This window comes from Rhipicephalus sanguineus, chromosome 5 (assembly GCF_013339695.2).
Source record: "Rhipicephalus sanguineus isolate Rsan-2018 chromosome 5, BIME_Rsan_1.4, whole genome shotgun sequence".
Classification (NCBI taxonomy): domain Eukaryota; kingdom Metazoa; phylum Arthropoda; class Arachnida; order Ixodida; family Ixodidae; genus Rhipicephalus; species Rhipicephalus sanguineus.
This window is the reverse complement of record NC_051180.1, coordinates 154,598,458-154,620,817: the sequence shown is the minus strand read 5'-3', so window position 1 is coordinate 154,620,817 and position 22,360 is coordinate 154,598,458. Positions and strand designations below refer to the sequence as shown.

Below are 22,360 nucleotides of genomic sequence, written 5' to 3'. Positions count from 1 at the left end.
CCCCTTGGCAGAAAAAAGGTGTTCCACACTCGCCGCCTTCTCTACGAGTGGCGCTGGATTACACGCACAGAAATACCCACCAAAAGTGAACGGGCGAACGCCCTCCGTCGTAGCTCAAGTGGTAGAAAATCGGGCGTCTAATTCGAAGGTTGTGGGTTGGGATCCCAGCGTTGAAAGGGTGTCCTTTTCGTCCAATTTAATTCCTTTCAACGTATGCCATAATTAATGCACTACAGTTAAAAAACAACAAATAATGTCCCCTATTTCTTCCTTGCCTTAATTGTCTGCTGGATTAATTTGGGTGCGTCAAACAAAGAATCGCACCTCTTGAACAATGCCACTTCTTTCATTCATTTGCATATAGTCACGAAGCGGAAGTAAGTCCTACATAAACGCAAATTTGTGCACCGAATCTAGGGGCAACAACCTCCGTTCACCCAGCGCACGTCACACATAGTACGTTGCGCATTAAACACAAGAAATCCACACTCGCTACCGCAGTTCTCCCAGCGTGGCATCTATAAAGGGACGATTGATGAGCAAGAGCATAAACGTCGGCAGTACTACGCAAAATATAAACCCGAACTCGCTATCGCAAGCCCGTTCGCTATAGTTTTATGGCTTGTTTTCCCCGGTTTTCCTGACAAAAAACGGGGAAGCAGCGTGGTATTGTTTCGACACTGTGCGTAAATACATGTACAAATGCCCCGCGGCGTCATCTATCAGCCAGCCTGGGTTGCATTTTACGCCACATACGCCGCGTGTTTTCACAATCGTGCAGCACACCACAGTACCGCGCAGATCACCAAGACTCTTTTTCTCTCCCTATCTTTTTCCCCCCGTCGTTTTAGTGTTCTTCTTTTATTCCGACGTATATAGTACATTGTGAAGAGATTCGCGGCCGCACCGGCGTGTTTCGATGGCAACCACATTTGTCATGTAATCAATCGCGTCCCCACTCACCCTTCCCGAAGTATTTCTTCACGTTGGCGACCCGGCACCTGGCGTGGACAAGACATAGAACACCGCACGCACGCGCGATTATGGCGAGGTGAAAAAAAAGGTAAAAGTAATCTGTAAACAAACGAGCCGTCGCGACATCAAAAAAAAGAAAATGAAAGCGAAAAGATTGCGAGCGATCACAAAAGGGTGTGTATGCTATAGTGTCGGTCGTCGTATCTGCACACAGCCTTTCACGGCGATGTCTGTTCGTCCTATGCCGGCATTTCGCAGCGCTATTGTGTCGCGATAAATTTATCCCTTTTTTTTTCTTTCTCTCTCCCCATCTACCAACTATCTGACTCCCTCATTTTTTTTTTCTTGAGGAATCGTGAAGAGGGCGGGCAAGCGCGTGCGATTCACTCACACGTACAAATTAGTTCGCGTGTCTTTCAGTCTCGATATTTAGCGGGTTTTTTTTCTTCTTCTGTTACACTACACCGCCGCCCTTTCTGCGTGCCTGGAAGCGACACACCGATTCCTGTGCGTGCTTGCGTGCGTTCGATTTCGCGGGGTTCAAAACGCGTGGTGGTGCACACGCGGTCGTGCCTGCCACCGACGCAGCCCGCTGCATCGGGGCGAGCACGTAGACACTTCAGCGCCCGCGTCGCCCGTTTCGGGACGACGAACGGGGTGGGGAAAATCGGGAAGTGGGAGGAGAGGGGCCCAGACAAACAGACAGACAGACCTACGTAGGGAAAGCAGTAGTGAGGAAAAGAGAGAGAGAGAGAGAGAGAGAGAGGGGGGAATGGAAGAGTGAGAAACGGCGCCGGCCGTCGGAAAAGGGAATGTGAAATATGCGCGAGCAATCACGGTAATGCGTGGAAAGCGATGCCTTTTTTCCGCTTCAGGCAAATCGATCGTCGGCGCGCGAATCCCCGAAATAATCAAGAAAGAACAATCGGGTATAGAAAATAGAGGGGAAGAGAGAAAGAAATAAGGGAAGAGGCGCCTCTTCGGAGCTCAATCGCAGCGTGTACGGGGCGCGTTCCGCGGCAGTGGGTCCGCTTGTCTCGTCTTCGGCCCCTGTCGTCGTCTCTCCCAGACCGGTATATATGTGGAATCAGATGAAAGAAACGAGGCAGCGTTGGCAAAGAGGCTGAAATGCAGTGATGCCTATGAGTCGCTTCGTTTTCGCGGGGGGCGCGACTTTCTAGTCGAAGCGTGTTGGAGTGTGAACGCGAGCTCGCGCCTCCCTTTAAGCTTGTATGCACTTCCGCCTTCGGTTTTTACCCCGCAGCCTCAGAAACGGCGAAGTGTTCCTTGTGGTCGTGGGCTTCGATACGTGGCGAAAACTTTTTCGCATCGTAGAAGAAGGAAGGGAGAGGAGGAGACGTTCGAAATAGATGGAATCCCCAGGGCTAACTCCTGTGCCCTAGGCGAGAGCTGAACTTTTTCGCGGCGTCGTGAACTTTAACCGCATTGTCTCGGCGCCTGTAACCGCGTCGACATCTCGCCTCGATTCGGTTGCCTGTGTCTTTTTCTTTCTTAGCGCGCTTTCTTAAAAGGTGGCGTTGTGTTTCGGTGAACCTTGAAGCGTGGCGGGGGATATTAAGAAGCGGCAACAGCGATCTCTTCCCGGACTGCGCCCGGGCCATTCGAGTCGGGGTGTTCTGGCGACATTCCGCGGCCAGGCAGTCTCGCAACTCTTTTCTTCTTTTTTTCCTCCTCGGAAAGAACTTTGTTCCAAACAGAAGCCAACTCTCCTTGCCTTCTAGGTGATGTGGCTTAAGTCGCGTTTTTTTTTTTTCGTCTAAGCAGCTTAGTTTTGCTAAACGAGCACTGAAGTTGCAACATCAAATCGATTTGCACTATTGAAGCTTTGTTTTAACGTTCCTTATTTTTATTCGTTCAGCGGGGGGGACAGTGGAACGCGAATGAAGAAAAACGAAGGCTTAGCTTATTTTTCACGAACTTCGCGCCAAAACCTCAGAGACGTTGTGACGTCACTGAATTCAAAGTTGTCTTTTTGCCTCGTACTTTGTGTGTTTTTGTGGTGTGGCGTGGGCGATTGGCCTTGCGGCAGGAAAGGTTTAAGAAAGTTATAGCTTTAAGGCTTATTGAGTGCAGTTCGGCTTTGCCGGTCAGCCATTATTCAGTCTAAGGCACAATTTTAGCATTGTAACAACTGATAATGAGTAAAGCAAAGTGATAAAAAAAACAGGAACAAACGATTTGATAACTTCTTTCTTTTTTAACGTGCACCTAACCCTAAGTACGCGGGACGTTTTCTGCGTTACGCTTCCATTTAAATGCAGCCACTGTAGTCGGGAATCGAACCCGCGTTTTCGTGCCTAGCGTGTACCAAGTTCCCTAGAGGAACATCGCGCCTAAACTTCGGTGACGTTGGGACATCACTGAATTCGAGGTCCTTTTGCCTTCTTTGTGCGTTTGTGTCTGGGGGAGGGGAGTCGCCTTGCAGCAGAAAGGTTTGGGAAATTTCTAGCCCGATTGAGTGCAGTTCTGCTTTGCCGGTCAACCATTAGTTCGCTGCTTCCCTAAGAGGGACGTGACTCTGTCATGGTTCTAACCCCGTTCTTCTCGTCTCGTCAACGCAGCTTACTTGGCTCGACGGCAGCGGCAACGTGGTGACCAGCGGCGTCGAGTACAAGACGGAGCCGCTGTCGGACGGCAAACGCGCCAACGCGGCGCTCACCTGGACGTTCAGCCCGAGCCGCGAGCACGACGGCAAGACGTTCACCTGCCGCTCCGAGAACAAGGCGCTCAAGCAGCCCATGCTCGCCACCATTCGCATGGAAGTCAAGTGTGAGTATTACTTTCTAACTGCCGCGCCCCTCTTTCCTCTGATCGCACCCGAACTTTTAAACCTCATTCTCGGGAGTATACGATTAGTCGAGGATTAAAAATTAATTGCGAGAAGGTGGGGCTAATTTCACGTTATTTCGTTGTCGCGCTTAATAAACTCGGAACTGCTTTTCTTTTTGTTCATTTTGCACAGGTGGTTATAGACCAATAGATATATTGTCATGTGAGGACTGTGACATTGTGTGCTCGCCCTCTTTCTTTATCTCTCTTTCTCATGACCAGGGTTTGGGGACATGTGCACCTAGCGCCATTTCTTGTTGGTGACAGCGGTAGCCTGCCGTAACTCAATGGGAAATGGGTGAAAAAAAAATCATTTCTGAGAAAAGAAAGCTAGTTATCAAAAACGACTCCCGGTTCTATGCAGTAGATACTTATTTGAACATTGTGTTAAAATCACAATGTCGCACTACAAACCGCGTGGCATTACAGAGTGTTTATTATTTTACAATGGGGCCCATTTTTTTTCTAATAGGCTATGTTCAATTGTCCTAGGAAGCCACACGCTTTGTAGTGTGCTGCTGCAATTTTGCGAAAATGTTCCAGTAGGTCTCTGCTGTGAAAACCCGGAGTCGTTTTTGATAATAGCTTTTTTCAAAAGGTATGATTTTTTTCCCACCTATTTCCCATTAAGTTATGGCAGGATGTCGTTGCTGACGCCGAGAGATGGCGCCAAGTACAGATGTCCCCAAATCCTGGGAATGTTCTGTATACCTCTTTCAAACTCCCATATCCCTTTCCCCAATGCAGGGTAGTAGACCAGTTATTCTAGACTGGTTAACATCTCTGTCTTTGCACACTCTCCTGTTCCTTCCTTCATGAAACGATACCCTTTTCCCAGCGTTCCTTAGCCGTGTTCTAGACGAACAGCATTTTCCTGTTCTATAATTACGGCACTGATGATGATGACAATTATGACAATGATAACACGACCATCTACTCTTCTTTTCCTTTTCTGAAGCGATGCGTGTTGTGATACACGTTGGCGCGAGAATTACCTGGCTAAGTTACCTCGTTTTTCTTTCTTTATTTTCTCAAAATAATTCGTGAATCGATTGCGATTTGCCTAGCGGTGCACGCTACCCAAAATAAATCGTTCTAACTAACTCCTTTTATTGCATCGGATTTCTTTTTCTGGACATGGAAAACATGATTCGACTATCCTATATAATTCCCTTTGAACGACGACTGACCTGTTTTAGAAGCCGGTAACCCCTTTCGCGGTGAGAGCCGAGGAGTCTTATTTCGACATGATACGTGCTGTGGAAAACGTAATAAGAACAAGAGGTCATGCTGTGGCATCGTAGAGGGATCATCTCATTTGGTTCATCCACCCTCTATCTTTATTTCTTAAATTTTTTATTCGGTCAAACGATAGACAAACGCATAGCGTGCCTTGAGTGACCCACACTACAAAAGACACACAGTACTGCGGACAGCTTACTTCGCTGATGGCCTTTTGAGTCAAATTCGCTTAATCGAATTTTGAGGATATGCGTTCGATCGCATAAATATAAAGTGGGATTCGTCTCGGGGGAAGGCCCGGAGTTGCGAAGGAATAACTCCTCACTTTTTATGAAATTCGGAAAAAAAATATCCCATACCGAAGCTAAGCGGTTATTGAACGAGCTGTGCTCTCAAAAAAAAAAAAAAAAAAAAACGATGGCGAAATAAAGTCAGAAAGAAACATACAGCGTGAAAGAGCGCAGTTGGATTCGACCAAATGCGTTCGCTTTGATTCGATTACCTTTCCGAGTCTTTGAAGATACCTGCTTGATCTCATTTTCTATCTTTCTTTGCTTACAAGCCTTTCTTTTTTTTTCATTGCGAGCTTTGTAACACTGTGTGGCACCGTTCAATGCCTCTACGAGAGGGAAGCACAGTCGAGGGTTGCCGCAGACACGAATAAAGCTAGGGCCCAGTGCGCATTACAGTAGCGAGAGAAGTAGTACGGCGTTCTTTTTTTTTTTCGGGCTGACGTTCTTCCTTTCTCTCTCTCCCCTTTTCTCATCGAAGAAAGTCAGCTGTGCGGGCAAGCCACTTCTCTATAAGCAAGCTTATCGGCGTTGGCCATCGGAGTCGGCGCGAAATAAGAACGAAACGCGCAAGGCACGACGGGAATTCCAATTTACTCGGAACCTACACTTTTTTCACGCAGCCTGTCAAGTTGGAGGCTTTCTTTCTTCTTTCTTTCTTTCTTTCTTTTTTCTTTCATTTCTTTCTTTCTTCTTTCTTCTTTCTTCTTTCTTTCGAATAAGCGATCTTCTCGGTGTAAGCGCAGGTTTTGCTGCTACACCTTTCCGAGCTCTTCCTGTTTATACTGCTTACCTGTTACCGACGCGGGCGACTCGCCTCGCACACAGTATTTGCGTTGGCTCCCGTGCTTTATGCTGTGTGCTCAGGGCTTTCATTGTATATATTTGCTGCGACACCTAACCACAGCTGTCGTACCCACTGTTTTTTACATTGTATTTCGCTCACCACTTTCCTGTCATGCGGTTAACCTGTTTCCTCGCAAATATATATATATATATATATATATATATATATATATACACATATATATATATATATATATATATATATATATATATATATATATATATATATATATATATATATATATATGCGCTGGAGGAGTATAAGGCGTGCGGTTTTCACCAACGTGAGTTTTCTCAATCCTCGCGATATCTCGAAAAATTCTCAAGTGCGACAAAAGGAAAGAAAGGAAAGAAAAAAAGAAAAGCAGGGGCTGCCTATACAGACTATATTGTACCTCTCGACACCCAGTTCAGTGAAAGTCATCACATGTGCCCAAGCAGATCCAACTTTTAGATAGTTCGGCGATGCAGTTACTTTTACAAACATGGCCGGTGGAGCGTCTTCATTCGATTTCGCGTTCGCCGCCCCTCCATTATTCGTCGTGGATGGCACGTCGCGGTCATTCAAAACCGCGGCGTTCCCGCTCCGAAACGCCAGGCGTCTCGTGCCGTAGTGCATTATACCAACGCCGCGATTCGTTGCATTCCAAATCACGCGCTAGTGTGCGCGTTTGTAACTTAAATATACGCGACGGCGTTATAACGAGCTCTCTTTATTGTGATTTGACTTTACTATACCCTGCGCCATTTTGTTTTACTTTCATTAATGTATTCTCTCCCCGCTGCGCTCTATCTGATGCACCTTTCAGCGACCTTATGTTAGGCTTAACATTTATCCGCTTAACTAATTTTAGTTACGGTTGTTAATGTGACCGTTCCTCGTTTTTTCTCTTCTGTGTTTGTCAATGTTTTTTCGTTGTAATTCCCGAATGAGCAGTAAGCGCTGCTTATGAAGACCGACGTCTCCCTAGCATCGTGTGTTTAAAATTAACTGTCGGGGGGTGGTTTTTAAGCCTTCGGAGTTACGACGTCTCCCTAGCATCGTGTGTTTAAAATTAACTGTCGGGGGGTGGCTTTTAAGCCTTCGGAGTTACCTACGCCGTTAACGCAGCGCTGGTTTGTAGTGACAGGTTAGTTAACTTAACTCTCGCCGTTAGCTGAAACAAATTCAGCAACGTCCTGGTAGGCGTGCGCAGTTTTCTCTATTAATGAAGAGGGAAGGGAGGAGGCAGGCGAATTTCACCCCCCCCCCCCCGTTGGGCGAGTCCAAAAGGAAACAAGCTCTGCAATGGATGCATAAATAAAAATAAAGCGATGACGCGCTTCTCAGGGCTGCCCGTCGTTGGTCCCCAACTTTCCGGGGGCAAAGGTGGGGAAGAAAAGAGTTCTTGTAATGCAACGTCAAGAGTCCTCGGCCGCCATTTCCTTCAAAAAGCATGTAGTGTGCACGTACCTCACAGGAGTACGGCCACTAGCGTGGGTTCGGACTTAGCGAGCCAACGGGGCCGCGTCTGCCGTCGCCGCGCGTGAACTAGCGCGCCGCTGCACACGCACGTTCGAGCGCAAACAAGGCGCCGAGCGTAACGCGGCAAGTACACAGTACTGCTCTCGAAATCCGCAACACTTTATTGCCTGCGGCAGCACCACAAAACGCAGTACAACGCCCGCTCCCAAAGGCGGCGGGAGAAGCAAAACAGGCTTAACCACGCCACGGGCGAAAGTAACAACACAAAGGGTGCCGCGAGCACGTCTCCGCGGGCAAAAGGGCTCACGGGGACACGCCGCTGAGAGAAACGGTTCCCTCGCGACTATGCTGCGAGCTCTCACGATCAGCGACCAAAGAGGGCCCGATCCGCTCGAGCAGGGGCAAACTCCGCTCGCGTTTGGCTTCGATAGATACGGTTTCGGCGTAGTAAGACCACGCGCGAATGCACCGCACCGCTCTTCAGCCTAGCGTTCGGAAAAGGACAACGTAAGGTAAGCGCTCGCCGCTGGCGCAATGCACCGTGGCGAACCCCGTCCGAGCGAGCCCAAACAAAGGAGCCGACGGACAAAAAAGAAAATGCGTGCTTACCCTACGAGGGCCAGAGAGAGTCTGACTCCCCCGCCGCGCGCAACGTCTCGCGAGACGCGAGACTCGAACGTGGCGCCACCGTCGCGATCCGGCGCCGGGGTGAGGGGGTTAACGTCACCCCCGCTCGCCCAGCGCCGTAGGACGGCGGAGGAGGGGAGCGACATGATCGGACATGAGGATGGCAGAAATAGGCGAAAAACCCGCGCAATGGCGACGGGCTAGCCTCAATCCCCACATCCCCCTCTCCTAAATTTGCCCTTTACCGGTCTGCAAAGGCAGCCGGCGGTCACCCATGCAGTTAAAATAACACTGCCATGTGCAACCACTAGCCTCAGTCCAGCCCTGGAGCTGCTGCTAAAAAAAAAAGAATACATTATAATGCGAGAAAAAATCGATAACAAAGACAATACGCTTGAAACACATAATACAATAAAATGGCGCTGCGGAAGAGAGGTAAAAGAAATTAAGGCAAGTGTTCGTGATGGTTGCGCGAAAGAGCGTCCACAGCGCGGGGGGGAGGCGGTGGCAGGAGGCTTCTTGAAGTCCTCACACCGGGAACGGGCTCACCGATGGCGCGTCGCTCTTGACGTCTGTGGGTCCGACGACGCCGCTTCAGTGGTGGTGCGAAGGTCCCGGATTTTCGGCTGGATACCGGAAGACCTCGCTGGGACAGCCGGTCCGAACTGGCTGCGAGGCATCCTGGAGTCGGCAGAGAGCAGGCATAGCTGCTATGTCAGCTGGCCTAGCGCAGGAGCCATGATGGAGAGGGCAGCCAGGCTTCTCGACGACGGCCGAGAGCAGGGCACCGCTGGTCTGTCCGGCGTCAGCGGGTCATTGACCCGAGTGTCCACGTAGATGAGGTGAAGTCACCACGCGCACTCTTTCCAGGCACGCACCAATGCACCACGCACGTACGCACACACACACACACGTCACCGCACAAAGCAGCGCTTTCACCGAGCGCGGCCAAAGTTCGCCGTCCAAGGCCACTGCGCCTCACTTTTCACGGTGTCATGTCGCCAACCGCGCGCGCTCGCGTGGGAAGGCGCAAAGCGTCCTTCGTTCTTCTCCTCCGCATAAGCACCACTATTCACGAATGCTTCTGCAGGCACAAGAAATATAACACGGGAAAAAAAGTAAAGAGAACAAAACGACAGTCAATATGCGGCAAACACAACTGAAAACGTATTAAATACACATGGGTATTCAAATAAAAACAGAAAACACTAGCAGCAAACTGGGCGGGCCGACTTCTTTACGAGCACTGGCCGTAAGGAAGCTAGCATACTGAGGCTAGAAAGTAACTGAGGGCCTTCGGTTGCGGAAAACAGAGTCCGCCGTCCGGCGCGAAATCACAAAGGTGACCGCTTCCTCAGATTATACCAATGCGTGGTCCGAATGCGGTCCGCCGCACCGGGTGTGCCCCGTTGCTTGCGCGAAGTACCACAGGGCACTGGCGCGAGCTCGTCAGACCGTGATGCAAAGGCTTTCAGGTCTGCGATATGGGCACGGCTGAGTTTTCCCGAAATGGGATCTTTCAGCAAGTACGCGAGTGGAGTCCACGCTCTCTCCACTCGGTACGGACCAAGCCACTTAGGAGCGAGCGAGGCTGAGAACCCCTTACTCGCGTCGCTAAGGGCGTGGTTGCGCTTCAGGACAAGATCGCCCACCTCAAATGCTAGGTCGCGATGCTTGCGGTCATATTGGGCCTTCTGCTGAGCCCTAGACGACGCCAAACTTTGCCTTGCTTTACAGAAAGCTCGACAAAGCCGGTCCCGAAGCTGTGACGCGTAAGCCGAACAGTCTGGCTGCGTCTCCTCGTCCCCGAGCTGGCATTGAATGACACTGGTCACCGGATTTGCCAACTCCCTTCCAAAATTTAAGAAGGCGGGCGAGAAACCAGTCGAGCGACTCTCGGATGTTCGAATGGCGAACGCGAGTTCGCTCAAATGGTCTGCCCAGTCCCTTTGAATTTCGGCAAAGGCCGCCAACATCGGTTTGAGCGTACGATTGACGCGCTCCGTCAAATTGGACTGGGGATGGTAGGGTGAAGTGGTGCAGTGATCAATTCCAAGGGAACGGCACGTGACACCAAACACCCGAGCGGTGAAATACGAAGCGTTGTCAGTGATGAGCCTTTCCGGAAAGCCGAACCGGCAAAACACTTCCTGCAGCTTCTCGAGCACCGCTCGCGCTGTCACCTTCCGAAGAGGGAACAATTCCACCCACTTCGAAAAGTGATCCACGACTACCATGAGGTGAATGAACCCCTGCTTGCTTCTGGGAAAAGGTCCCATTAGATCGCAGGTGGCCACTTGCCACGGACGCTCACTGACAATCGGCTTCATCAGACCAGGTGGCTTGCCACCCCTAGACTTCACCGTTTTGACAGACGTGGCAGGAACGGCAATAGCGATAAACGTCACGCTTCATGCCGGGCCAGGTCACCGTCTTGCTCAGTTTTGCGGAAAACTTTGGAGCCACTCAGGTGACCGGCCATGGGTTCGTCGTGAGAGGATCGCAACAGGGCGACTCTCAGACTTTTGGGCATAACCACCTTAACGGATCGATGGACTCGTCATCGGTGGCTACGTATTTCAGCAGGAGCCCGTCATGGTCCAGCAAATATGAATCCGCGGGGGACTCAGCGACACACGCTGGTTCCAGCCCCCCATCCGCGCCCGCTGCAGGGCAAGCAGCGTAACGGCGCTCCGCCTCCCTGAGACCGTCGCAAATTTCGCGACAAAACGGATCACTTTGCTGAGCCTTCAGTAGCTCTTGTCTGCTGAAAGCGATGCCCATTCTCCCAAAGGGGAACCTGGTATCGCGCCCACTCAGGACCGCAGCAACCGCCGCTTGCGTCGGCGTCACGGGTTCGCTCTCGGCATCGTGGCCTTTGGAGAGCTCACCCGCTGGCCGGCTTCGCGGTGCGCTGTTTGCCTGGATAGCAGCCAGGGTTCGTCCGAATGCGGACTCGCCCCTTTCGCCGAACGGCGGCGAAGCCGCTGTCTCGCCCCCACCGCTTGCTTGTGCAAAGGCACCGCTAGCGGCTGTCGCACCGGTATCAAGGTTCTCGGCAGACAATGGGGCACGAGATAGCGCGTCAGCTACCACGTTGGTGCTCCCCTTTCGATACTGCACTGCAAAGTCATAGTGCTGTATCAGGAGAGCCCAGCGCGCCAGCCTGCCCGCAGGCTCACGGAGCCGCATCAGCCAGCTGAGCGCACTGTGATCCGTTTGCACCACGAATTTCGTCCCATCAAGGTAGACGCCAAATTTCCGTAGTGCAAACACGATGGCGAGGCACTCCTTTTCGGTAACGGAATAATTTTTCTCCGCGGGTACCAAGGAGCGGCTGGCAAAGGCCAGCGGCTGCAACACGCCATCGTATTCCTGTAGGAGAACGGCTCCTAATCCCAGATCGCTCGCATCAGTCTGAACAACGAACGGTCTGGTCAGGTCGGGGAGTCTGAGCTGCGCTGTCTCCGCAATGGCGCCAGACAGTCGGCAAAACGCCTCTTGCTGCTCAGGTCCCCATCGCCAAACAGCAGACTTACCCAAGAGCTTGGTCAAGGGCGCCTGCAGTCGGGCACAGGACGGAATGAAGGAACGGTAAAAGTTAACCATTCCCAAAAAGCGGCGAAGGCCACGTACGTCCTTGGGCACGGGGAAATCGAGGATTGCTCGAAGTTTCTCCCGATCCGGCTCAATGGAGCCTTCGCCTAGCGTAAACCCGAGTAACTGAATACGGGTCTGCGCCAATTGGGCTTTCGCGGGATTTAACGTCATCCCGGCAGCCCGCACCCTCTCGAGCACATCGGCAACATGGGCCAAGTGCTCTTCGAAGGTTCGTGAATAAATCACGATGTCGTCGAGGTAGCACAAGCAGTATGACCACTTTGCTTCCCCGAGGACGCGGTCCATGAGTCTTTGAAACGTCGCAGGAGCATTGCAAAGACCAAAGGGCATACGAGTGAACTCGAACAACCCTCTGTGGGACGTGAAAGCAGTTTTGCACTGGTCACGCTCACCCATCCGGACCTGTAGGTAACCTTTCGAGGCGTCAAGCGTGGTAAAGTACCGTGCATCACCCAGGTTTCCTACGATGGAGCTTATCGTAGGGAGCGGATAGGCATCCTTACGAGTCACTCCGTTCAGACGGCGATAGTCGACGCACAGGCGATGACTGCCGTCTTTCTTAGGCACCAACACAATTGGAGACGCCCAGGAGCTAGACGAACGGCGAATAATGCCTGCCGATAGCATGTCGTCTAGCAAGCCGTCGATAATCTGCCTTTTGGCGAGACTGACGGGCCTGGGGTTACACTTCAAAGGAAGCGCGTCGCCAGTTTCGATCACGTGGCTGACAAAATCGGTGCAGCCCGGTTGATCGGTGAAGAGCTCGTCGTACTGCCGTAAAAGTGCCGACAGACGAGCCTTCTGTGTATCATCCAAATGAGTCGCACAGGCGATCAAAGGATGTGGTGCCTCTTCGTGTCGTGTCGGTCGATCCAAAAGGGGGTTTCGAGCCGACGAGCGCGTACTGCCGGAGTATGACCCCGAAGTTCGCGCGCGACACGGTTCGTGCCGTCCCTCTCGTTCCCAAAGGGGACTGTGAGAGGAGGAATGCGTTGAGCAGGGGTATGACCCCGAACTCTCCGCGTGGCACGGTTCCGACGTTTCTGCGGCAAAGGCAACAGTAAGCGCCGGCGGGCTGATGAACGGCTTGAGTTGGGAAAAGGCCCATCACGATAGCCGCCATTCGCAATGTCCACAACGATCCCGGTCTTCAAAGAAAGTCCCGACCGAGAATCACAGGAACATTGAGCCCTGGGAGATGAACAAAACGCGCGCGTCTCATTCGATCTCCCCATCTGACAGTCAACCTTGCGGCGCCAGCCGAATGGGCCACGCCTGTCGCAAGAGTGAATGTCGTTCGGCAGTCCCGCAAGCGCACCGAATGCTTCTGCAAGTGGGACAATACCTGTTCGCCAAACAACGAAGCGCTAGCGCCCGTGTCCAGCAACGCCGAAAATTCACGGCCGGCAATAATGACCGGAATGAACGGCGCGTGCGTACCAGCAAGACAGCTTGCCCTGTACGCAGAGGGGATAAGCAAAGGTTGGGTCGCCCGTGCCTTCACGAACGACCCGCCAATCCGTTTCCCTGCCTCACAGGAGGCCTAGATACGGTGCACTCCCTTGCTATGTGCCCTCTTTCACGGCAGCGAAAACAGCGCACTCCATCTCGGTCTCGTTCACGAGACGGAGCAGCCTCGAGCTGCTGTGATCGGCTCGCCACGTTATCACAGGATACGTATCGACGAGCGTCACCCACACTGCGTTGGGTCGAATGGCGTCCCTTCGTGTGAGTTTCAGGTGGTGCAGCACAGGCTGCCCGCCTTTCGTGCGTATAGGGATCAAGAGCGCGAGCGCTCAACTCCCACGCGCAGCCACTGGCAGCCGCAAAGGCAGCGCCGTGGGGCTGCTGTTGGGGCACGGCCCCTCGCCATGCGCAGCGCGGCTCAAGGGCCTCGCTGGCTGGCGGCGGCGGGCGATAGGCACGCGCGGCGAGAAGGTCGCCTTGAATGCGCTTTGCCTCGGCGGCCAGCTCCTCCAAATCGCGGAAGCGACCGCCGCGCAGGTACGCCGAAAAGGTCGGATGTGCCTGCCGAATCACCCGTTCGACGCGTTCCTCGTTCGAGGCCCTGGGCTCAGCGATAGAGAAAAGGTCGTCCATCGCGCGTACGTACTCCTGAAGCGACTCATCAGGAGCTTGTGTACGGAGCTCGAGCTCTCGCCGCATCCTACTTTCGTAGTCAGCGGGTAGGATTCGCGCAGAAAGGCCGCGCGGAACTCCTCGAGGGTTGCTGCTCGGTAACCGGAAAGCCGATACCACCTCGCCGCCGTATCAGTCAGTGCAGCCGGGACAACGCGCCCGAGCACCTCCTGATCGTCCAAACCCATTGCTCTCTGATAACGTGACAGAGAGTCAAGGTAGTCTCGGGCGCTGAGCAAATCCCCGTATCCGCTGTATGTTGGCACAGGCAACATAACAGCGGGGTGGGCGCGTTTCGGAACGGCCGAAAGCGTTTGGACAGCTCCCGAGAGCGCTTGGATCATCTCGACGGCGTTTTGCAGCAGCGTCTGCGTCGCACCTGCTTCACAGGAAGCCGTTGGTGCGTTAGCGGCGCGGTCGAGCGAAGGTGAACAGTCTCCCAGCTCGATCAGTGGTGCGGTTTCAAAAGGACCACCGCCCTGCGCGCCATTCCCAGAGCAAAAGAGGCTCCTAGAGGGATTTGCCTGCTGTCGAACATAATTGCCACTTGGGGCGGTTACCGTCGACAATACAGGCGCCTGCCCAGCGTGCGGTCGAACTGTCGGTTGCACGGCTGACGGCGGGCAAAAGTCGGCAAAGGCCAAAGCCTGCGCCCCGTCAATTCCGCAGGGAACAGACTGAAAGCGCTGTGCCGTCGAACTGCCACGCATTTCGAAGGGTACTGCAGCAGTCGAAGGCGCCTGAGCGCACCGTTCGGGTAGGGCAAAGGGCCCAGTCCGCAACGACGCACCATCTCCAAAGGGAGCTGGCAGGCGCTTTGTGTCGTCCCCACAGGGGGTTGCGACACGTATGGGTGCACAAAGGTGCCCCTCGACAGAGGCACTGGCCTCATTCTTGTGCAACGCGGCATCCGCCAGAAAAGTCAACGGACAAAAATCCCGCGAAGCAGACATGTTGCGGCGAGCCCGAGACGCACAGGCGTACTGACTCGCTAAGAGCAGTCAAAAGCTTAATGAGCTTTTGATACCGCGTTGGGCGCCAGTGTAGTGTGCACGTACTCACAGGAGTACGGCCACTAGCGTGGGTTCGGACTTAGCGAGCCACGGGCCGCGTCTGCCGTCGCCGCGCGTGAACTAGCGCGCCGCTGCACACGCACGTTCGAGCGCAAACAAGGCGCCGAGCGTAACGCGGCAAGTACACAGTACTGCTCTCGAAATCCGCAACACTTTATTGCCTGCGGCAGCACCACAAAACGCAGTACAACGCCCGCTCCCAAAGGCGGCGGGAGAAGCAAACAGGCTTAACCACGCCACGGGCGAAAGTACAACACAAAGGGTGCCGCGAGCACGTCTCCGCGGGCAAAAGGGCTCACGGGGACACGCCGCTGAGAGAAACGTTCCCTCGCGACTATGCTGCGAGCTCTCACGATCAGCGACCAAAAGAGGGCCCGATCGCTCGAGCAGGGGCAAACTCCGCTCGCGTTGGCTTCGATAGATACGGTTTCGGCGTAGTAAGACCACGCGCGAATGCACCGCACCGCTCTTCAGCCTAGCGTTCGGAAAAGGACAACGTAAGGTAAGCGCTCGCCGCTGGCGCAAGGCACCGTTGGCGAACCCCGTCCGAGCGAGCCCAAACAAAGGAGCCGACGGACAAAAAAGAAAATGCGTGCTTACCCTACGAGGTCCAGAGAGAGTCTGACTCCCCCGCCGCGCGCAACGTCTCGCGAGACGCGAGACTCGAACGTGGCGCCACCGTCGCGATCCGGCGCCGGGGTGAGGGGGTTAACGTCACCCCCGCTCGCCCAGCGCCGTAGGACGGCGGAGGAGGGGAGCGACATGATCGGACATGAGGATGGCAGAAATAGGCGAAAAACCCGCGCAATGGCGACGGGCTAGCCTCAATCCCCACAAGCATTGTGGCCATAACCTTGCACATTAAACAACGACTTGATAGGTCCGTGTGAGCTAATATATGGGGCAGAATTGGCGCTCCTTTTAGATGAATAGACGGGGGGGGGGGGGGGGGGAGGTAGTTGAGGGGGGAGGCCTGCTACTTCCTGTTTAAAAAAATCACAGCATATCCACGGAGTGAATGATGATGAGTGGGCGAAGCTGCGGAGGTTCATCGGTAAACCGTGAATCTTCCGTGAATTCTGCCCAACTCATATCATCGTTGAGACGCTGAGAACGTACATACGGCATTTGTCACGGCTACCGTCACATCATTTAGCGTGTTTGCCAGCGCGGAGGCCCCATGCTTCATTCTGCGGTATTGTGACAAAACACTACGACATATTACCACCTGGCTTCAAACCTGCGATGCGTCCGGCATCTGCGTTGTGGACTCTCCATCAACCTGACGTGTGCTTATCGGTTCCTGGAATCGTTAAGAAGGCACGCATGTCACCGCTAGCCCTGAAGCAGTTGTCTTTGCGTCTGTTGGAAGAAACCTACATTGACCGCAAGCATGTTTACACCGATGGCTCCACTAATTCCAACAGCTCTACCGGAGCGGTGGTTGTTCCATCTGATGACATACTGTTACAGTTCAAGTTTTCGCACATCACGACGTCGACAGCCGCAGAACTCGCAGCGCTCCAAGGTGCGGTCAAATACATCCTTCAGCAGCCACCTAATCGATGGGCCATCTTTTGCGACTCCAGGTCAGCCTTACAAACACTACGGTTTGCTTTACGGCACGGATTACACGAACAATCCGTGTACGAGATAAGGCACGACTACCACCAAGCACTCGAGAAAGAACATGACATTATATTTCAATGGCTGCCGAGTCATTGCGGAATTGTCGGCAATGATCGCGCGGATGAAGCTGCCACGATCGGCTCATGACCAAGACCAGCGGACACCCATACCACTCTTGAGAACAGATGCCGCGTGGCGACTACAATCACTCGCACGCCGTATCACTCTTCTACAATGGAATACGCCGGGTTTTTTCCAACGCGCGCCTGTATTCAATTGACCAAATTTACAACTTCGTTTGCCATCCGGGCTCTCAAGACGCGATGCAACTTTACTGTGCCGCATGTGGTTGGGCGTGGCATTTACGAATTGCGTATTCGAGTCTCATTGGAATTGCCAGCAGTGCGGCATGCAACATTTGCGCCTGCGAGAGACGCTTGAACACGTTCTATGCCACTGCCCATCATTACCAAGCTCAACGACGTAGTATGGAAGTCAAGTTCCGTCATCTGGACTCAAGACCGCTGACAGAAAAGAAGATCTTGGGACTTGGCCTACGGTCTCGCATATGCGCAAGGCCACGAAGCCCTCTTGTGCTTCTTGAGGACCACAGGACTCACGAGCGCCTGTGAACTAACAGCGCGAGGGTTCGTGTTGTGTAGTTTCAAACTGTTCATCCACCCCTTTCATACTCTTCTTCCTTCTTCTTTACCCTTTCTTTTCTATTATTTCCCATTCCCCCACCCAAGTGCAGGGTAGCCACCGAGCCAAAGCTTGGTTAACCTCCCTGCCTTTCCTTTTCGTATCTCTCTCTCTCTGCCCAGTACATCATCACCGACGTGAGATCGGGCGCGTTTATACTAAAGGTTCGATGAGTTATGACGACTTGCAGCTCACTTTAATTTTACATGTACGCTGTGAATTTTCATTGTTTAGAAAACCATTGCGTTAGAAAACATCTGGCGTCTTTCGTAAGCAGCTGGCGTCTTTTCGTTTTGCTTTAGAAACATCTGGCGTTCTTTCGTTTGCTTTTACAAAACATCTGGCGTCTTTCGTTGGTTTATTTCATCAATCAACGGCGTTTTGAAACAAAATTTTTATTGTTTAATCGCGCACAGGAGAAATCTCACCAGGCACTACCTTGGAGGTAAACAATGGCTGCTAATGGGAATGAGAGACAGAAGAAGTCGGCTTTTAGCTAACACGTACACTTCTACTTCTACTAACGTTTCCTACTGGAACATTCCAATGGCTGCTAATGGGGAATGAGGACAGAAGAATTCGGCTTTTAGTTAACGCGCACGCTGCCAAATTTTTATTGTTCAACAACGCACAGGAAAAATCTCCCACCGGCACCACCTTGGGAGGTCAAAGCGTAGACTGGTTACGCACTACGACTACTACGACTACGACTACGAGGGACGAACGGGTGCCGCCTTAAGGAGCTTCGCCCCTAAAAGGGTTGAGGCTTCTCCGTTAAGAACAGCCTGCCTTGACATATATTTGTGCTTAGCGCAGAAACTTATGGAGAAGGGGAGCAGACACATTTGCTGGTGTGTACAACCCCCTCATCGCAAGTTTCTGCGCTAAACCAGCAAAGCCAGAAGTCCCCCCGTCCCCCGCTGCTCTTCCTTGACGTTCGCTGTCAGATCGTTTCATATCTTACCGGGAGGTCAGTCATGTGGTCCTCTCTCTTTATTTTTGTTTTTTTTTTTTTTTTTGCGTTTCGACGCCAAGTTGCAACCGTCTTCCAAGGTTGCTTAATCGTGTATTGCCTCTGCAGATCCTCCAGAGATCACCTTGACGGTGGAGTCGGACAAGATATCGGAGTTCGACGACGTTCGCTTCCACTGTCAGGCAACGGCCAACCCGTCTGATATCGTCTACAAGTGGTACAGGTGAGACACGCTTCTGCCTTTGACGGCGGCGATTAGGGAGCAATCTATTACTCCTTTCACCGGAGAGGGAATCGATACACTTCTCGTACTTTTTTTTTTGAGAGCGACCGACCGACAAACTTGCATTAAGAGTTGACGCCAGGTATGGTCGATTCCCTTCTCTCTTTTTTTCACGAAACGGGTTATCCTCCTTTTTCTTTTTTTTTTTCTTTGAGAAAGCTGCAGTTTATTGTTCTCGCATCGTCGCGGGCTTTCCGTCGTTCTTTGATGGCCTTCTTGATTGCGTGCAATAGGCGTTACTAAACTCGAGATAAACGGCCACGCGCGCGTTATCGGACAAGGAATCGACCAGCTTATCATGCGCGGCTGCCCGAGTTTCCCTTACGGGCGTCTTATTCTTAAATACGTGGAACGTAAAAGCTTCGCGAATGAAGACGACAGACACGCACGCGCGCACGGCAACGTATTGACGACAAGAAGGGTTGTTTCGAGCTTATTGTTAACACGTGCGCATACGCAAGCCGTAAGACAACGGCACCGCGCGCGAACTGTCCGACGCACTTCACCGCTTCACGAAAGAAAGGGGCCTTCGCCGCAAGCGATTTTCATCACAGCTAGCGCCCCCCCCCCCCCCCTATTCCCTCCCCATTATATTCTCTCGTTCTCTTGTCTTCTCATCCACGCGCGTTCAGCGGCAAACGACTCGGAGCTCAACGCGCAGTGCGCAGTGATTTCGCAAAAGAAGATATCCCGCGGCGCATTCGAAAACACACACAGCACAGCCCCGCACTTCACGGGGTCGCGTAAGCGTACCGTACGCACGGCCGAGTCGAGCGGGGCGTTGACTTTTTTCCTGAGTGGCGTTAATAGTTTATATACTGGGTCCGCTCTCTTGTTTCTTTCTTGTCGCGCCCGCCCGGTGAAACCCTTCCAAAAGCGCAGCAGCAGAGCTGCTGCGCCCCGCCGAGCAGAAAGAGAGAGCCTATCTTAATGACAGAGACGTGCTTTGAAATATTCAAAAGTGTCGCTCCGTCTCGTTCTCGAAGCGAAAGGTGCCTTCTTGCCCTTATCCACGGCCGCGCTGCGCTGCGAATGCGTGAGCAGCAGCCCGCCGCGTAGCATTCGGGAGAACAGCGATTCCCTAGAGAGAGTGGGAGGAGGAGGAAGGGACAGAGGGGGAGCAAAGGGTTGCTGGCTTTTTGCGCACGCAACACAGGTTGTGCCGTGGAGGTTGGCGAGTGGGTCGGGCGGGCACTGAGTATAGGCATTCGTCGCCGTAGTCCTGGAATGCAAGATGCAAAAAAAGCTTTGCGCAGGCCAGACGCGTTCGTTGCTGCCTCGTGGCGTGTACCACACAGATAGTACGAAGAAGCGCTCCATAGATGCCGAGTCATCGCTATACGCCCGTGTGTATGCGTGGTTTCGCGCGAAGCGAGAAGCCAGAGTATCAGTGCGATAGTGACAAAGCAAAACAACAGCTCGATCTCGAAATGTGGCAACTTTCGACATTGCGCGCCCCGCTGAAGTTGGCGGCATAATGGTGCGTCGGCGGCGCGCGCAGTGCATGACTATGGGCCCCGTGGTGATCTAATGACCGCGAGAAGCCATTTCCCCTCGCCCCCGTGTCCTGTTGGCTTAAAAAAAAAAGCAAGGAAAGGAGGAACTTGGTAACGAATATGTAACAGTGGCTGATGGGAGTAGACCGACGAAATACGCAGATTAGCGGCAAGTTCATTCTGGTGTACTCGCAAGCGTTTTGGGTGCTGCTTATCATTCTCAGGTGTTAGACACAATATTATGAGAACTAACAGACAATACGCCAAGGAAAGTATAGGGGATAATATTTGTAGTAGTTAGGATACAAGTGGTATCCGAATTAGGTACAAGTGGATACAAGTGTATCATTCCTCAGGGACACTTGTCATAAACCTTTCGAAATGTCTTCTTACGCCCATTGTTTTTTTTTTTTTAGTTTTACTTCTTCGACAGAGCAAAGAACTGATAATGTGCATCTAGAAAATGGGAGCTCGAACCAATCCGTTTAAATTGACCGAGCCGGATCTGGTCTTGGATTAATTTGATATTAATTAGTTTGAACAGGTACATGTTAGCTACCTTATAATCGGATGGGAAAACTTGACGCGTTAATTGTACTCTTACAAAATTATGAGGGGCGTAATATGCTGTAGCTGAAGCCTCATTTCAGTGTATATGTACCACCACATGGCTGCAGTTTTTGCGCAAATTGTACAAATTTATTGACCATGAGATTACTCCGTGATGTCGACACGAGATTTTGTTTCTGACACTGGCGCTTATTAGCAGTGTATCAGGTTCTTGGATATTTACATTTACAACCTTCAATCTCAAGTTCTCGCCATTCCGAATCTTAGATCCGCATCTCTCCCGCGTCGATTGTAGTGACCGCTGAATGTTGGCAAGATCAACGTGACCTCACGTGACGTTGCTTAGTTCTCTTATTGACGAACCGTTTTTTTTTTTATGCTTTCCATGGCAGTAAAAATGGCCCAGTATGTACAGAATCACGCTTATGAAACGACTGTCCTTGTGGGCGTACATCCGGAAACTCACAAAGCAGCCTAGATGTTAAAGAAAGAGTACGTACTGGTTTTCAAGATGACAAAAGGACGTCTGGCAGCAGTGTGTCTGCACTATGTCTGCGATCGCCACCCGTTACACTTTTCGATAGCAAATAATTAATTCGATATAGAAAACAATTCACTCGTGTCACTTTTCAAGTATAGTTTTTCGTGGTCTGCACGAAGAGGACCAATCAAATTAGCACTGAAAACTCAGCTAGTTGGTACGCATCCATCTTTTAAGCGCTGGTCCTGACCATTTCTTAATGTTCATCCCCGTCTATGTGGGCGCTGCACCAAACAAAATGTGACGGACCAATCACGTTTACCTTAGTGTGGCAGAAATGCGCGGTGCTTTCACAGGTTGCTTTCAAGACAGTTCCACAGTAAAATAGACAAGTTCTCTCTCTCTCTTTCTCTCTATATCTCTCCGTCTATGTTGCCGTCTACAGAAAAACAGAATGAAAGAGGCAAGAAGGGATCATCTTTTCGGCGGCACTCTTGGCGTGCACACATCACGTGCACACTTCACTGCCTCTTTCGATGTCGGAACCCCTTTAGACGTCTACTTTCGCATCTCATTTCTCCCCCCCCCCTTCCCCCTCTCTCTCTCTCTCCTGGCTTGTCAGCGTAAGAGTCGCTCGCGACGGGCGAGCAATAACCCGAGCGTCATGCCGTCACAGGACTGCCGAACGAGAAAGCTCTCCACCTAAAAGAGGATAGCGAGGATAGGAGTTATATATCTATATATATACACGACCTGATCCTCTCGCACCTCCGCCGTCAGCGCCTGTTCGTACACGGCCGCAGAGTCGGGGCAAAACGGAATCGAGCTCTGGCGTATATCGAAGTCGGCAACAACAAATCGCGTCTCATTCCGTTTCCCTCGTTTTCTCCCGTCCGAGCCCCTTTTCATTATCGCACCTCGGGGATCGGCGGACGAATGAGCCAGCTGCCCGGGCTCGAAAAAGCCCCGCGCTGCGCTGGCGAGTCGCATTCATCAAGCGCGATCGAGAGGGAGCGGGTTGGTAGCTGCCGGGGTTCGGGGCCAGGATCTGGAGGCGTGATATTGCCACCGAACGCACATCGACCGCGCCGCACCGAA

General features: G+C 52.2%; 1 protein-coding gene and 1 pseudogene across 1 annotated transcript in view; both read left to right on the top strand.

Annotated features, from left to right (window-relative positions):
* Nucleotides 1-18,676, top strand: part of LOC119394363 (irregular chiasm C-roughest protein-like) — a 28,017-nt gene extending 9,341 nt beyond the window's left edge. The window contains 2 exon segments of the mRNA XM_037661664.2: nt 3,558-3,765; nt 18,541-18,676. Of these exon segments, the coding sequence (XP_037517592.1) occupies nt 3,558-3,765; nt 18,541-18,659 (327 nt within the window). The 3' untranslated portion in view covers nt 18,660-18,676.
* The window catches only part of LOC119394365 (mucin-5AC-like), a 382,950-nt pseudogene that overhangs the window by 110,611 nt on the left and 249,979 nt on the right, over nt 1-22,360 (top strand).